At 44.3% G+C, this 17,973-nt stretch overlaps 1 protein-coding gene across 1 annotated transcript; it reads right to left on the bottom strand.

The window, feature by feature from the left end:
- Positions 1 to 449: 449 nt before the first annotated feature.
- On the bottom strand, positions 450 to 17,857 carry LOC122745949 (ly6/PLAUR domain-containing protein 2-like). Its single transcript, XM_043991413.1, has 4 exons — positions 17,805 to 17,857; positions 14,627 to 14,880; positions 2,058 to 2,177; positions 450 to 649 (listed from the first exon to the last, which is right to left on the bottom strand). The coding sequence occupies exons 1-4, from the start codon at positions 17,855 to 17,857 to the stop codon at positions 450 to 452; spliced, it is 627 nt and encodes a 208-aa protein (XP_043847348.1).
- Positions 17,858 to 17,973: the final 116 nt, after the last annotated feature.

Here is a 17,973-nt window from a genome sequence, read left to right as displayed (position 1 = left end):
ATTGGTTATTAGAAGAACCAGTAGCTCTTTTTACAGGAAGAGTGAAAAGAAAGATAGCCCATGAATTTGTTAATTGCTTTTCTCTGTTTGGTGTTTTACCCCCTAAGAGATACAATGAACAGGTTATCTCATTGATTTCCTTTCCTGACAATACAGGCAATGTTTCTCCCTCAAACCAGAGGTTTCCCTAGGGCAAATGCCTTGTTTTTCCCTCAGGTTGGCTGCTTCCTGACCAGGGTCCAGCTGAGGAAAAGGGCCATGTCTTTTTGGCCAAGCAATTCAGAGCATCCAGGAAAAGGCCAGACCTCCCTTTCCTTCCATCCCTCCCTTCCCTCCCCCACCATGATCTTGCGCCTTCACCTCAGGCAGCTGGGATAAATCCCTGAGTTCAGGCTTTCAGGTATGGACAGGGATTATTGAAAGTGGGTAGCAATGTGACCCTGAGCTCATCAGCCAGCACTGAGCAGGGCACACAGGAATACAGTCAGGATGAGGCCAGACCCTTGGGGTACCAAGGCACCATTGTCAACACAGAGGTCAGTGTTGCAACAGAGTATGGGCTGAGATTCTCCGATGGCATCAGGATCTGTGGGGACACAGGAGGCCACACATCCTCGCTGGACTGTCTTGTTCTGCATGAAGGGGTAACCTGAAAAACCCCAGAGGGAACAAGAATGAGATAAGGTCCCAGTCCACCCTTTGCTACTTTCAGCCAGATTTTTATATTCCTATCTTCTGTGGCATGAATAATACCACATACAGCCAGAGTCATAATGACCAAAAAACCCTGGATTCTTTGTCTGTCTCTCTGTCTCTCTCTGTCTCTCTCTGTGTCTCTCTCTCTCTGTGTCTGTGTGTGTGTGTGTGTCTCTCTCTCTCTCACATACACACACACACACACACACACACACACACACACACACACACACACACAGAGGAAGGGACCTTAGAAGTCATCTAGTCCAGTGCTTCTTAAACTTTTTCCACTAGCAACCCCTTTTCACCCGAGAAATTTATATGGGGCCTGGGTATGTAGGTGTATAAAATAGGTATACATAACCTTTTACTGGTGTCAATTTTTTTGCAACCCCCCCCCCACATTCAGTTACACAATCCCAGACCCCCACAGTTTAAGAAGCTAGGATCTAGTCCAATATCCTCATCTTATAGATAAGGAAACAGAGGCCCAGAGAGAGAGGCCTCACAGATGGTAAGAACAGAGCTGGGATCCATATCATGTTCCTCCAACTTCAGCTCTATTCCTCTTTTTTCAACCTCTCATTTCTCTATGATAACACAGAGAATTCTGAATCTCAGTTTTAGAATGGACTTTAGAAATCATCTTGTCTTCCTAAACAGGGCAAATGTATTTGACAAGGAGGCAGCTGGCTTCTGCCAGAATACCTACAGTGACGGGGAGCTTACTACTTACTTTTTGAGGCAGCCTGTCCCATGGAGGGAAAGTTCTTCCTTATATTGAAGTGGGGGCAGGGGGGGGAATAGAAGAAAGACCACTGGACTAGGAGTTAAGAGACCTGGGGTTCTATTCTTGCCCATATCCCTGCCTTGCTATGTGACCTCGTTCAGGCCATGGCTCCTCTCTGGCTCTGAAGTTCCTCCATCAATAAAGTGTCACTGGATGACTGGCATTCTAGGAATACAGGAGCCCCTGTTTCTTCCCTTGCCCTCTCTTGAGGTCCACTACAGGTTTATACTTATGATCTAATACATCTCGGAGTCATGGATTCAGATCTGGAAATGTCCTGAGAGATCAACTGATCAACAAGCATTTATTAAGCAACTAGTATGTGCCAGGCACGACACCAGGTTCTAGGTACACAAATACAATAAAACAGTCCCTCTTCAAGTGACTGCTCAGAGATTTCATCAGTGAGTTTGCAAATAGGTAACTGGGAGCTGGCTGTTTATAAAGTGATGGGAAGTCACCCATCACTGACTGCTCATTCCTCTAGGGCAAGGTCCCTTGGACCCAGTGCTTTTAATTCTCCCTTGCCTACAAAGGCCACGGGATCTTCCCAGATATGTCCTGGCCTTACCAGATTGCACAGACAACAGTATGGTTTGACACCATCCTTCTGCGGCTGAACAGTTGGCTACATCAATGCAGAGAGACAGGGCTGTGGCCTTGGGACAGGAGAAGCATCTCAGGGAACCACCTGCAATGCAGAGGCATTCTCAGTACACACACACACACACACACACACACACACACACACACACACACACAGAGTGAGAGACAGGCAAACACAGACATATATGGGCAGATACAGAAATATAAACCCAGAGAGATAGAGACACATATAAGTATAGGCACAAAGAGAGGCAGAACCCCAGTCTCAGACAAAGAGACAAGGATAGGTAGCATGGACATTACTCAATATGGGTTCAATTCCCCCTGCAGGCACCAAATAGCTCTGTGACCTTGAGGAACACACTTAACCTCTCTGTGCCTCAGATTTCTCTATTGTAAAATTAAGGGGGTAGACTCACTAGCCTCTAAAAGCCCTACTGGCCCTAATTCTAACACACTAAAACACATTCTTGGACCACAGTTACAACTGAATAGTCTCAGCAGTCCTCAAATCCAACCCAGGCATTACACAAAGGGCGCTGAGTTCTAGAGAGGGGAAATGACAAGTATTTTAGCTTTGACTTTGATCTTCCAACTCCCCAGTCTCCTTTCCACCATTCTATGCTACTGGTTCAGCCACATTCAGGCACCCAGTGACATAAAAAGACACAGCTACAGAGTCACAGTGACTTGTGCTTACAATACATATGCCTAGGACACAGAAAGATAGATGCAAATATACCAACAAACACATAATGATGACACGACACAAATACAGGGACACATACACAGTTTGTGCTGCTGCTGGGTGCATGCACCAGCTGCTTTGTTCAAGCATAAGGTAACACCATTTCACAGAATAATTTGGAATTTTTAAAGTGGGCTTTATAGCCAAAGGACTCTAAAATAGGGTACCCTGTGACTCAGCAATGCTTCTATTCAGTTTATACCTCAAAGGGATCAAAGAAAAGGGAAAAGGACCTATATGTGCAAAAACATTTATAGTAGCTCTTTTTGTGGTGGCAAAGATTTGGAAATTGAAGGGACGCCAATCTTGGAAACGGCTGAGTAAGGTATGGTATGTGATTGTGATGGAATAGTATTGTGTTATATGGAGTGACAAAGAGGATGGCTTCAGAAAATAACGTGGAAAGACTTATATGAACTGATGCCAAGTGAAATGAGAAGAACCAGGAGAACAACATACACAGAAACAGCAACATTATAACAATCAACTGTGAAAGACTTAGCTACTCTGATCCATGCAATGATCCACAATTCCAAAAGTTATAATGAAAAATGTTATCCACCTCCAAAGAGAGAACTAAGGGAATGAAAACTTTTTTTTTTTAACTTTATTTTCCTTTCCTTTTTGGGGGAGAGGGGGTGGGTGGGTGGGTGGGGCAACATGGCTAACATGGAAATATGTTTTGCATGACTTCATCTGTATAATGGGTATCACATTGCTTGCCTTCTCAATGGGTGAAGGAGAGGATGGAGGGAAGGAGAGAATTTTTAACTTAAAAATTTAAAAAGAATGTTAAAAATGTTTTTTTTAAACCATAGAAGGGAGGTAAGGGGTGGACATAACACCAGAGATGACTCTGGAGCTCAACCCCTTAGCACCCCCTGCTGGGGATCTCAGCACTAACAGAGCCTGAGGACTTCTGTGGAAGAGGTTGGGCTGGCCTCCCAGAATACGGATAGAGCTCAGATCCCTGAGCTCTCTTAAATTCCAGACCAATCTCCAGGGATTTCCTTCTTTTTTCATTAGGGTCTCTTTGGCTATCCTGGGTCTCTTGTAATTGTTGCTGTTTGTTCTTTCTAAGAGAGGACCAGTGACATCAGGACAGTGATGTCTTGACTTGCAAGTGAATTGGATTTAAGGTGAGGCAGGGCTGTGCAAAGTCACCAGCCTTATACAGAAGAATTGATTTTGAATCCAAGCCCTTTTACTTACTATCCTAATGACCTGGGGCAAGATAATTAACCGTTCTGGGCTTTAGTTTACTTATCTATTAAAGAAGAAATTGAATTAGATTATGTTTTAGGTTCCTTAAAGGTCTAAATGTATGATTCTCTGACTTCCCTGAATGTAAAAACACTTATTAGGTACTTATTCTATGCAAAGCAATGGAGATTTCAAAACAAAAATGATGATAAAGTCCTTGCAGGTGGGAAGACCTGAGTTCAAATCCAGCCTCAAATACTTACTAGATATGTGACCCCATACAAGTCACTTAACCTCCTTCAGCCTTAATTTCTTCATTTGAAAAACAAGGAGAAAATAGCACCTTAGTGTTATCATTGTTTTTATTATCTAAAGGAGCTCACATTTTAATAGGGGGAGGTAATGCTTATGGGAGGGTTCAACTGTAGGACAGATGGAGAGGTCCAGTGATCCCTAGAGTGCAGCCACAAAGCAAATGGTTCGTCTTCTTCTTCATTTAACACTAACTAATACATAAATAAGTAAACAAACAAATAAATTTATCTATCTATTCATTTACTCATCCACTCATTTATTTATTCATCTATCATTCATTCATTCATTTATTTATCCATTAACTCATTATTTATTTATTTATTTGCTTGTCTGTTTATTTATCTAGCCATCCATTTATTTATTTATTTGTTCATTCATTCATTTATTTGCTACATTTTGAGTTTTAAGTTATCACCCTCCATCCTGCCAACCCCACACTAGAGAAGGCCAGCACTTGACACACACACACACATATATATATATATATATATATATACATATGTGAAATTATACAGTATATACATATATAAGACCTTTCTCTGAAGGTAGATAGCATCTTTCTTCATAGGTCCCTTGGAATTGATGTGAATATCCATATTACTAAGAATAGCTTAGCCATTCACACTTTTTGAACATTATTGCTGTTAGCATATACAATGTTCTTTTGGTTCTGCTCATTTCACTCTTCATTATTTCATGCAAGTCTTTGCATATTTTTCTAAAATCAACCAGCTCACCTTTTCTTTTAGTACAGTAGTATTCCATCACAATCATATACCATAGCTTGTTTGGTCATTTTCCAATGGGCATCTCCTTAATTTCTAGTTCTTTACCACCACAAAATAGAGCTGCTATAAATATTTTAGAACATACAGGTTCTTTTCCCTTTTCCCTGATCATCTTGGGAAACACCTAATAGTGGTATTGGGTCAAAGGGTATTTTTAAAACTTTTTGGGTATAGTTCTATATAGCTCTCCATAATGGTTGAATCAGTACATAGTTCTACCAACAGTATATTAGTGTCCCAATTTTTCCACATTCCCTCCAGCATTTGTCATTTCCTCCTTCTATCATTTAAGCCAATCTGATAGGTGTGAGATAGTACCTCAAAGTTGTTTAAATTTACATTTCTTTCATCAATAATGATTTAGAGCCCCTTTTTATATGTCTATATATAGCTTTGAAAGTTTTTTCTTCCAAAAATTGCCCATTCATATCCTTTGACCACTTATCAATTGGGGAATGATGCATATTCTTATAAATTTGACTCAGTTCTCTATATATTTGAGATATGAGGCCTTTATCTGAGAATGTCTATTATTTTTTTCCTCAATTTTCTGCTTTCCTTCTAATCTTGGCTATATTGGTTTTATTTGTACAAAACATTTTTAATTTAATGTAACCAAAATTATCCATTTTACATCCCACAGTGCCCTTTATCTCTTTTTTATAAATATATTTTTCTCTTATCAATAAATCTGATAAGTAATATGTTCTATCTTCTTTTAATTTAGTTTTAGCTCCATTTATGTCTAGGTTATATATCCACTTTGACCTTATAATAATGGTCTACATCTAGTTTCTGCCAGATTGTTTCCCAGCTTTTCCAGCATTCATCTTCTTTAGTATCATTTCTACCCATTTTTTCCTAGTGCCTTAAGACTCCCCAAGGAGCATTTTCTAAGGTTCTGGATATGTCTAGGCTCTACCTGCCTTATCCATGTACTTTGATTCTGACCGCTCTCAATCCCCATTTCTTCAGAAAAGGTAGGCTTAATTTTTTAGTCTGTCCTTACAGGAATGATTCCCATTTGATCCCCATATTAATCGAATGGAATGGAAACATTTATCTTGTTTGCTCTGAGTTCTGCTGCATGGTAGGGAAGACAAGAGGAGAACACTCAGTTGCTGTCCCTGGGGAGAACTCCATGACAGAAATAGGACTTAATACATAGGAGATTGTGTAGTTCAGATGCTAATGGACAGAGAGAAAAGCTTGGAATAGAGACAGTTAGGGAAGATGGGAGTGGATATAGAGTATGACTGGAGCTGGGCCTTGAAGGATGGGAAGACTTGGGTCAGAGAAAGAAAAGGAGAAGGTTTTTCAGAGAAGGGATCAACCTGGACAGTGGTGCTTGTATGAAGAAGGATTTAGGGTTGGATGAGCCTCCGGAGACCATTTAGCACAACCACCTCATTTTACAAAAGAGGAAATTGAGGTCCAGAAAGAAGAACATGGTGGTCCAAGTCATAAATACTTCAAATCTAGTTCTCTTTTCAAACAAATCTAACTGGAATGGGGCAGGGTGCATATTAGGAATAAGGTAAAGAGGAAATTAGAGTTCCAGTCATTGACTCCTCATGTTTACTTTCATGTAAGTCACTTCCTTTCTAGGAAGAGATGGTCTCCAAGACCATTTCTGGCTCTATTATTCTAAGTTCTAAGATGCCTTCAGTCTAAGAGGTCAATGAGGCCTTGAATGTGAAGCCAAGAAGGACAGAAAGTTTCTCCAGCCTCTTCTGGACTCTTCCTGGTGCCATGATGCCTGTCCAGTGGCAGTGAGACCTGAAAGGAGTCCTTTTCTAGACCATAGAATTCCCTTTCCTCCCCTTCTCATCCCAGTCCCTCTATTATATGCTCCTTGAGGGTGGGGCTTATTTCATTTTTTTGTCTTTGTCTGTCCATGGCTTCTCTCAGTAACCTACAGAGTAGCTGCTGACTGCTGAATTGAAACCCATTGTTCCACATATCTAGCCTTATCTGATCCAGTTACCAGGCAGGCCTGTCTTCCCCCTGCTGGCCAAGCTAATTTATGCCTGACTACATGCCCCAGTTCTGACAAGGGTAAATTCTGTGTATGTGTGTGTGTGTGTGTGTGTGTGTGTGTGTGTGTGTGTGTGTATGTGAAAGAGAGAGAGAGAGAGAGGCAATTGGGGTTAAGTGACTTGCCCAGGGTCACACAGCTAGTAAGTGTCAAGTGTATGAGGTCAGATTTGAACTCAGGTCCTCCTGACTCCAGGGCCGGTGCTCTATCCATTGTGCCACCCAGCTGCCCCAAGGGTAAATTCTTTTTAACCCAGACAGTGAGATCATTTAGTCTATCTTGTATAGATGAAGAAACCATGGCCTTAAAAGAACAAAAGAATCTTAACTGGAAGCAGGAGTATGCTGGTAAATGTTTAACAACCAGCTCTCTTGGTGGGGGGGCGGGGCAGTGAAGAATATACAATATTTTTTTTTTTAAGTATTAACTGCATTGGTAACATGTTTTCCATCACCTTCTTAAGTCTGATTTCTTAAGTGCTGATTTCCAGTTTTTCCAATTTCTGAGGTGTAAATGCTCATGCTCAAAATTTAACAATCAATCCCAGTTAGTTCCTTCTACTTTTCATGCTAAAATCTATATTAAAAAAAAGATATCACAACATGAAAAAGTCAAGGACGCTTCTTCGTTTAACAATGAAGAAAAGGTCTACTTTAGAGGGTTGTTTTTTTGTTTTTTTTTTTTAGTGAGGCAGTTGGGGTTAAGTGACTTGCCCAGGGTCACACAGCTAGTGTTAAGTGTCTGAGGCTGGGTTTGAACTCAGGTACTCCTGACTCCAGAGCCGGTGCTCCATCCACAGCGCCACCTAGCTGCCCCTACTTTAGAGGGTTTTAAAAAGTATGTATCCTTAATCCATTTGATGAAAAGTTCTTCCATTCTTACCTTATACTATACTGAACATTCTTATCCCTGTGCTTTCCTGTCCCTTGATTCCTAAAGGACTCACATCAAAAAGAATAGCAATTGTATTAATTTCCAAGAAGGGTCCTTGAGCAATATGTAAATCAATCCCTGAGCAAGAATCGTTTCTGTAATACTTTACAGCAAGTCATAAAGCTTTAGCTTAATCAATCAATTAGCAAGTATTTATTAAACACCTATAAATTGTACTATAAAGAGCACTGGGCTTGGAATCAGGAAGACTCATATTCATGAGTTCAAATCTAGCCTCTGATACTTAGTAGCTGTGTAACTCTGGGTAAGTCATTTAACCCTGTTTGCCTCAGTTTCCTCATCTGTAAAATAAGCTGGAGAAGGAAATGACAAACCACTCCAATATCTTTGCTAAGAAAACTCCAAATAGGGTCACAAACAGGGGGACACAACTGAAAAACAACTGAACAAGCATAAATAAATTGCCAGACACTGGTTATGTATGTAGTAGGGATGAAAAAATAATAAATGAAACAATCCCTACCAGCAAGGAGTTTACCTTCCACTGTTGGGGACTTCTCTATCTCTCTACTGGTCTATTCTATTATGGGACAACTTTAATTATTAGAAAGCTTTTCTTCCCACTGAACCAAAAGTTCCTACATGTAATTTCCTACCATTGGCCCTCTTCCCTGTCTTCTGGGTCCGGGCTGGGTCCCTCTGCTCTATAACAGTCCTTCAGATGTCTGTGGTCAGCTGCCATGCCTTCTCTTCTCCAAGGTAAGCATTCCCATTTCTTTCATCTGATCCTTACATGACATGATCTCCTCCTTTCATTACCCTGGCTTGACCTTCCCTGAATAGGATTGAGTTTGTCAAGAGCTGTCCTAAAATCTAATATCCAGGAATGAATATGGGAAAGAGGAAGTGACTTGTCCAGAGTCATACAGTAAGCCATGGGCTGAGCCAGGATCTGAATTTAACTTCTGGGGCCTAGGTTAGGGGGTCTCTCCCCTTTGCCACATGGCCTCTCCTTCCTTCAGAATTTATATAATTAGCATTCTCCAAGGTGTTGGTTCCTCAGCAAGACGTGGGGGAGATACAAGAAAGAAAAACCTGAGCCTAGCTGCCCAAGAGTTCCTGGTCTGGCTGGGGAGACACCTATGGGAAAATTCACCTAAAAAGACTGATTATGACATCTCAGAGTGCCCAGTTTCAGGTAGGAGGAAGAAAACAATCTGCCTGTATCGGCATGATCTGGGAAAGACTTCTGAAGGAGATGGTAGAATCATGAGACTTGGGTTCCAATATTGGTTTTACCATTTCATAGCTATGTAACAGAGAGCCTTGGTTTCCTCATGTGTAAAATTAGCGTAATAGTTGTACCATCTACCTCATAAGGTTGTAGGGAAAGTACTTTTTATATATTAAAACTCTAGGGGGGGGCGGCTAGATGGCGCAGTGGATAGAGCACCGGCCCTGGATTCAGGAGGACCTGAGTTCAAATCTGGCCTCAGACAATTGACACTTACTAGCTATGAGATCCTGGACAAGTCACTTAACCCCATTGCCCTGCAAAAAACCCGAAACAAAACAAAACAAAAAACCTCTATCATAACTATTATCATTTAAGGAGGGACAGGATTGAAGGCAGGATGGTAATGGACAGATACAGTGATGGGTAATGCATAGAGTTGGCCTTGGAGTCTGGAAGACCTGAATTCCAATTCCACCTCCCATAAACATTAATTATGTGACTGGGTAAAATCATTTAACTTCTCAGCACTCTCTAGGCAGTCCTTTAGGACTATTAGTCTTAGAGACTTATCCAGAACTTCATTAGTTGAAAGTTTCAATAATAATAATAACAATAATAGTAATAATAATAGAGCTTTAAAGTTGCTGTTTTTCATTTGTGCCAGACTCTTTGTGACCACATTTTTGTGTGTTTTCTTGGCAAAGAATGGTTTGCCATTTCCTTCTCCAGCTCATTTTACAAATGAGGGAACTGAGGCAAACAGGGTTAAGTGATTGCCCAGAGTCACAAAGCTACTAAGTGTCTGAGGCCAAATTTGAACTCAGGAAGATGAGTCTTTCTGACTCCGGGACCAGTGCTCTAGCCATTGAGCCACCTTGCTGCCCCTAAAGTTTTCAGTAACTAAAAATATGATCTCATTTTATTTTCACAAAGGTGCTATTATTATCCCCATTTTACACATGAAGAAACTGAATCTGAAAGAGGTTAAATGACTTTCTCATGGTCACAAAGCTAGTATGTATCAGAGGCACAATTTGAACTCGTTAAGTCTTCCTGCCTCCAAGCCTAGTACTTTGTACTGTATACCACCCAGTACAGGTCTGGTCCCAAAAAGGATTGGGATAAACAGAGAAGAGAGAAAGTTGTTGTTTGTCTATTCTTTTTTGTTTTTGTTTTTGTTGCAGGGCAATGAGGGTTAAGTGACTTGCCCAGGGTCACACAGCTAGTAAGTGTGTCAAGTGTCTGAGGCTGGATTTGAACTCAGGTCCTCCTGAATCCAGGGCCAGTGCTCTATCCACTGCGCCACCTAGCCGGGTAGTGGCAAAATATAGATCAGGATGACTGGAGATGGCCCTGGATGTTGTTGTTCTTGTTGTTGGGTTTTTGTTTTTTAAGGCAATTGGGGTTAACTGACTTACTCAGGGTTACACAGCTAGTGCCTGAGGTGAGATTTGAACTCGGGTCTGCCTGATTCCAGGGCCAGGGCTCTATCCACTGAGCCACCTAGCAATGATTATAAGGGAAGCCTGGGTATATGTCAGGGACTTTGTTCTTGTTGTTGTCGTTGATTCATGCCCAACTCTTCATGACCCTGTGGACCATACTGTCCATGGGGTTTTCTTGGCAAAGATACTGGAGTAATTTGACATTTCCTTCTCCAGTAGATTAAAAGGTTGTGACCTGTCCAGGGTCACACAGTTTGTAAGTGTTTGAGGTCCAATTTGAACTCAGGTCTTCCTGACTTTAGGCCCGGCTCTCTATCCACTGAACCACCTAGCTGCCCCTGGGTAAATGTCAGAAATAGCACTTGGTAATCATGGGCTTAGTTGTTTTGCCCAGGAATTGCTGAGTTCCCATGAGTACTTGGGCCTTTTGCTCAAGTCTTGGTAAACAGGGCATAGAAATGGGGAAAGCTTTGGCCAGGAGTCCATCCCTAATCCTGGCTTTTCCCTTCCTGGATTGTTCTGGGCCCAATATTCCCTAGAATCCCAGCTGGGGAAAGGGCAATGCCTATGTTGCAATTCCTTAGAAACAAGGGGCACTTGGTCTCCATGGCCCTGTCCCCAGGGATGGAACCAAACACCTTAAGGCAAGGGGTGTCCCTTGGAGGCAGGGGCTCAAGTCTTGCTGTCCAAGCCCAGCCAGGGACTTCATGCTAAGATTCAAAGCTCTGCACCAAACTTAGGGGCCCCAGGGCTGGCCTCTACTGCTGCCTCTGCATATGTGGGGAGAGTTTGCCCCCTCCAGATCTGACAGCTGGATATGTGATACAGCAGACGGAATCCTGGTTTGGAATTCAGAGTTCCCCCTCCCTGCCCCTAAATGGAAAAAGTCTTTCATCCCACAGCTTGTCGATAAAAGAATCCTGCTAAATGACAAATTAATTAAGTGATGGGATTGCCTGAACTCTAGGGTCCCTTCCTGCTGTTGATCTATTCCAGTGTGGCTCTGTGAATTACTACCTTTGTGTTGCTGTGGGATAAGCCATTCAACAGAGAGGGGTTGGCTGGGCAAGATTATCTCTGAGCTCTTTTTCCACCCTAACATTCTATTCCCTTATAAAGCACCAGACCAAAGCATGCCACCACCAGGCAGTCTTCCCTAACTTGCAACTCTCTGAGTCCTAAAGACCTTACCTTCACTTTGACAGTTCACTAATGCTTTGTAATGTCTTGCTTTCTGTTTCACATTTGTGAATGATCTCTCCAACCAGACCAAGCATCTTCCTCCTATCTTTCCCACAATGTGGACAAAGAGGAAGAAGGGGAGTGGGGATAGAAGCCTAGAGGAAGACTAAATGAGTTGATCTATGACATCCATGATCGGCTCTGCAAAGTTTTGTCTATACAAGGGCCCTATGACCCTATGGCTGCTGCCCCATTCCCTCTCCGCTTCTCCAGTCATTGTTCCTCCCCAACCACAAAAAAGCCTATTGACTTCTTTCATTGACATGTCCTCCTATCCCTGTCTCCCCTCCCCGCTTCATTTATCCACTTAGAATATAGCATAGTCAGGGGTTCTTACTCTGAAGTCTGTGAACCTTTTTATCTATCTATCTATCTATCTATCTATCTATCTATCTATCTATCTATCTATCTATTTATTTTTAGTGAGGCAGTTGGGGTTAAGTGACTTTCCCAGGGTCACACAGTTAGTCCGTGTCAAGTGTCCGAGGCTGGATTTGAACTCAGGTCCTCCTGACTCCAGGGTCGCTTCTCTATCCACTGTGCCACCTAGCTGCCCCTAGTCTGTGAACTTTTAAAAATATATTGTGATAACTACAATTCAATATATATTTTTATTCCTCTGCATTTTATGCATTTAAAAGCATTATTCTGAGGAGTCCATACATTTCCCCAGACTGCCAAAGAAATTTATGACACTAAAAAGATTAAGAACCCTGAATCTATAAGGGATAGAAGATACGTTGGAACATTAAACCCAATGTCAGCTCTGAGAAGCACCTTAGAACAAAGAACATTGAACAGCCAAGTCGGAAGGCACGTTAGAACCTAAAATATTAGAATTGGAAGTGCCTTAGAACACAGAATAATAGAGCTGGAAAGGTTCTTCCTTAGAACATAGAGTATTAGAGCTGGAAGCAGCCTTAGAACATAGAATGTTAGAGCTGGAAGGGTCTGATCCTAGAACACTGAATGTCAGAGCTGGAAGGAGACCTAGAACACAAAATGTCAGAGCTGGAAAGGACCTTAGAGATTATCTAGATGTGCCAATTCCTAAATCCAAAGGTCTTTATTTCAATTCCCAGGACCTCTGAGAAGGCAATAATTAGGCAAATTCCCAGGGGTGAGTCCTAAGGGGGTGAGGGTCTTAGACGAAGGCACCAAATCACAGATGGTAATGAGTCTAAACCCAAGCCTCCCCCAGAAGGAGCTTGAGTCCTGACACCAACATTTGGCAGCTTGTCAGTGCTCCCCCAACCCAACTAGGAATTATGCTTTTAAAACACCAACACCTACAAACTTGCTCTGAATCACTCCTAGGAATGTGGGTGAGTCAGTGCATGCCATCCCACCGTCCCTGCCTCTAAGTGGGAAAAGTCTTTGAGCCCAAGGCTTGTTGACAAAGGCATCCTGCTAAATGACAAATTCGTTTGTAGGGTGATTGTAGTGTCTGAACACTAGGGTCCCTTTCCTGCTGTCAATCTACAAGGTGACCTATCGCCCAGGGCCTCAAAGGGCTTTTAGCCTGAATGAAGATGACATGGAGAATTAAAAAGATTGGACACGGGGCAGCTAGATGGCTCAGTGGATAGAGAGCACTGGCCCTGGAGTCAGGGGTACCTGAGTTCAAATCCAGCCTCAGACACTTAACACCTACTAGCTATGTGACCCTGGGCAAGTTACTTAACCCCAATTGCCTCACTAAAAAAACAAAAACAAAAACAAAAAAAAAGATTGGACACAATCTTTAGGCAGAGCGATTAAAACGTTAGACAACATGTAAGCTGCGCATTTGCTACACATACATGCTCAGGCTCTGGACGTGCTTGGGTGGCGGGTGGGTTCGGGCTGGAGAGAACCACTGAGGGAACTTTCTCCCCATCCCATATAAGGCATCTGCCAAAGGAAGGTTTATTACTCGAGCCCCTCATGAGAAGTCACCTTGAGGGACTGCTGTCTTCTCAGCCTGGTGGAAAGGGGGTGGGGCAATTGGACTGGGGAGAGAATGACTGATTCTTGGCCTTCAGATCACCGAGGCTGAGAATCTCAGGCTCCAAGAGCCCCAGCCTTGCTGAGTGGACAGTAGGGTGCAGATATCACTCCTGGCACAACTTTCAGCGCCCCCACCCCCACTCCCACCCCACCAGGCTCCTGGTCTGGAGGGACAGCCAGTCTGCTTATCACTCCATGCCGGTAAGCTCACTTCCTTTCCAGACAGCCTGGTCTACAATGGGACAGATCAGATCCTTAGAAAGTCCTTCCTCGAACACACACACACACACACACACACACACACACACACACACACACAAACACACACACAAACACAGGGGCTCCAGGAGGGTTTGGAGAAAACCGATTAGACAATGGGAACTACACTACCCACCACCCCCACAACCCCCCATCTCTACTCTCCCTTAGGCCAGTCAGTGCCAGGATCATAAGAAACCTGGAGTCTCCCAGGCTCCTAGAGAAGCCCTCTCTGCCCACCCCCTCCGTCCCCCCACCCCGCCCTGAGCTGGCACACAGCTGCCAAGGACTTGGTGGACTTTCTAAGGTTCCCAGGGACTCTGGGTGCACACCCCCTCATTCCATCTCCCTGCTGCTGACCTTGGGCAGCTCCTTACCTAAGGGCAGGGCAGCCACAGCCAGCAGGAAGACAGCCAGGACAGGCCTGGGCATGGTGTACAAGCAAGCTCTCAGGGGCTGGGGGGGTATTCGGGTTTGTGGCCGGGCAGCGGGGAAGCCTGCGGGGTGGCAGGGCAGAGACTCCAGAAGTGGAACTCTCAGGGAACGAGGAGCTGGAGGGAGACTCTCCCCTGCACGCAGACCTGCAAGCCCAGGTAAGTAGTAGACTAGGGGTGTGTGGGCTGGGCGGGACCTGAGTGTGGGAAGAGGGTGCAGGGAGTGCTGAGAGGTCAGGAGAGCAGTCAGGGATGGAGAAGCCACAGAACAGGTGTGTGTATGGGGGTTGGGCGGGGAAGAAAGGGGAGTGGAGGTGGTGAGAGTTCCTTGCTTGCCCTTCTCCAAGAGGACCTTGACATTGGGAGGTGATGTTCTGACTTGTGAATTGGAATTTAAGTGAGGGAGGGCAGTGCAAAGTCAGCAGCCTCACTCTCTCCTTCAGAGCCATCTGAGATCAGTGGCAAGATGTAGATCATGATGACTGGATATGGCCTGGTGGTGAGAGAGGAGACATGTGAAGACTGAAGGGACGGGGTAGGGGAGTGCTAGGAGCAGGGAGAGTGGGAGGTGGGGAGAAGGGTGCGGGGCTGAGAATGGGGGTGCGATGGAAGATCACCTAGGATCATTCATTGAGTCCCAGAGTGGACTAAAACAGTAATTTAACCCAACTTGCTTCATTCTACAGAGAAGGAAACTGAGGCCCAAAGAGATGAAGTGACTAGCTCAGTGTCACATAAGTACAGTGCAGTTGGCAGGCCAAGCCAGTGCTTGAAGTCTTCTCTTCCCACTGCATGGGCACTAGCTTGAGTGTGCCATGGGCCAGGAAACTGCCAGGTCAAGTTGGGTCAGCTCCTGCATGGTGCTGGGGAGGACTGGTTGGGACATGTGAGGTCAGAAAAATGTCGGGTGAAGAGCAGGAGAGCAGGCTGTGGGCCTGGGAGGAGCTGCTTTGCTCATGGGAGAGATGTAAGGGATAGGGGAGAACTTGGGGGAGGAGCAGCCTGTGGACCACTATGATGCAATGTTCAAAGGGGAAGAGCAGGAGTTAGTGTGTGTGTGTGTGTGTGTGTGTGTGTGTGTGTGTGTGTGTGTGTGTGTGTGTGTGTGAAGAGCTGGGCAGGCAGGGGCTTCAGGATCAAGATAGATTTGTGTGAGTTCTGGGGACTGGGAGATGTGTGGCCAGTTAATGCCTCTTAGAGGGTCAGAGGTGGGACAGGGAGCCTCTGCTACACCACTGGGAAGTCATCAGCATCCTGGCCAGCTCTGCCAGATTCCTCTGCTCACCTACCCATCCAGTTGATTGCCTGGGGATCAGGCCTAGGGGCTCTTAGAGACTATGGAATCCAGCTTTCTCATTTCCAGATGAGGAAAGTGAAACTCAAATCAAGGTCCAAGGAGCCAAGGCATCAGTTAGCAGCATAGCTGGGACTGGAATCCAGGTCTGCACACGGCTTAAGCCACCTTCTCATTGGAATGGAATAAATGGAACTGACATATATAGACAATTCTCCTTCACCCAAGTGGACCATTCAGCAGATCTCTTCTTAAATACTTAATGGGAGTTTTCCCTGGAGCTGCAGGTGGAGGGAGAGAGCCTTAACTTGGTTCGAGGACACATGGGGAGCCAGGGACAAAGAAGCAAGAGCACGAGGATGAAATATGGGGGCCCCGGTCAGGCATGTGGAGGCTGGTGGGAGAAGAGGAGGCAGACACAGACAGGAGAGGGTGGGTGGTGGGTGGTTGGAGAAGGCAAATATCTCCTCTCTTGGCATTGGAGGTCTCAAGCCAAGTTCCTATGGAAGATGGCCATGGCCTAGAGTGTGGGGTAGGGTGGGAGGCCAGGGAGAGCCCAGTTGAGGGGCAGGAGTGGAGGGAGGGATGGAAGAAGGGAAGGAGGGAGAGGGAGAGAGAGATAGAGAGAGATAGAGAGAGGGAGGGAGGGTAGGGGAAGAGAGTGGAGGGAGGGAGAGGGAGGGAGAGAGCTTGAGTTTGGGAACATCGTACTATATAGTAAAGTGAACACTAGTGACTTTTTGGAATGTGGATTTCTTTCAGAATTCTTATTGTAAAGTTGAATTTGCATAATTCAAATGTACATAAACCTAGCAGGTCTGCACTGAGATTAGACCCTCCATTCTTGGGGTCTGCAGCTCCTTTCCCCAGGGTCTACTGGACCAGCTCGCTGGATGAACTGTGAGGCAGGAGGTGAAGACAAGGTTCTGGATACATCTCTCCCCCCACCCCACTCCCTCATGGCTCCAACGCCCACTTTCCCCCTTCTGTCTTGGGATATAAATGTCTGTCAATGTTTCCTTGTGTGCTGATTTGTGACTCTGTCTTCCTGAATATCTGCACTGAGTAAATATTGTCCAACCAAAGTCAAGTAATTGGCAGATCTTGGGAACTTTGTTGGGAAGGCAGCTTAGAATTGTGGCTGGAGTGCTGGGCTTGGGGTCAAGTTAGATGTGAGTTCAAAATCTGCCTTTAACATTACTAGTTGTGTGACCATGGTTAAAGGGCCTCATTTTACTCATCTGTAAAATGGAAGTAATAGGACCTGTTCTTGTGAGGAGCAAAGAGATGATAAGTGTAAAATGCACTGCAAATCTTTTTCGTTGTTCAGTCATTTTCCAGTCATGTCCGACTTCCTCATGACCCCATTTGGGGTTTTCTTGGCAAAGATACTGGAGCAATTTGCCATTTCTTTCTCCGGCTCATTTTATAGATGAGGAAACTGAGGCAAACAGGGTTAAGTGACTTGCCCAAGGACATGTAGGTAGTAAGTGTGTGAGGCCTGATTTGAACTCAGGAAGGTGAGTCTTCCTGATTCTAGGCCTGCCACTATCCACCATGCTACCTAGCTGTCCCATGCAAACCTTTTTACCAGTGTATACATGCCAAGTGTTTTTCTTTGAGTAATTATCTGTGATTGTGTATGTGTGAATCCGTGCATCTTTGGGGTTGAGGCCTCCAGTGCCTCCAGTGTCTGTGTATATAAGAGGTCGAATTTCTGTAGGGCTTTAATCCTTTCTTCACAGTAATCCTTTGAAGTAGGTAGTACAATTATTTTTATCCTCCCTTTATGGGTGAGACACTTGAGCCTTAGAGATGGGAAGTTACTCCTCCTTAAAGGACTGAGAATTCCTTCTAAAATGTTCCGGGGAAGTGGCCATTTCGATCTTTTCTCGAACAGCTCCACTGATGGGGATGACTGGTGAGGCCACCGATTCTGCCCAAGGGCACTTTTAATGACTGGGAGAGAGGAGACAGACTGAGTGGAGACATAGAA

Source organism: Dromiciops gliroides, chromosome 1 (assembly GCF_019393635.1).
Source record: "Dromiciops gliroides isolate mDroGli1 chromosome 1, mDroGli1.pri, whole genome shotgun sequence".
Classification (NCBI taxonomy): Eukaryota; Metazoa; Chordata; class Mammalia; order Microbiotheria; family Microbiotheriidae; genus Dromiciops; species Dromiciops gliroides.
The sequence above is the reverse complement of the archived record's forward strand: the minus strand, read 5'-3'. Positions and strand labels throughout refer to the sequence as shown.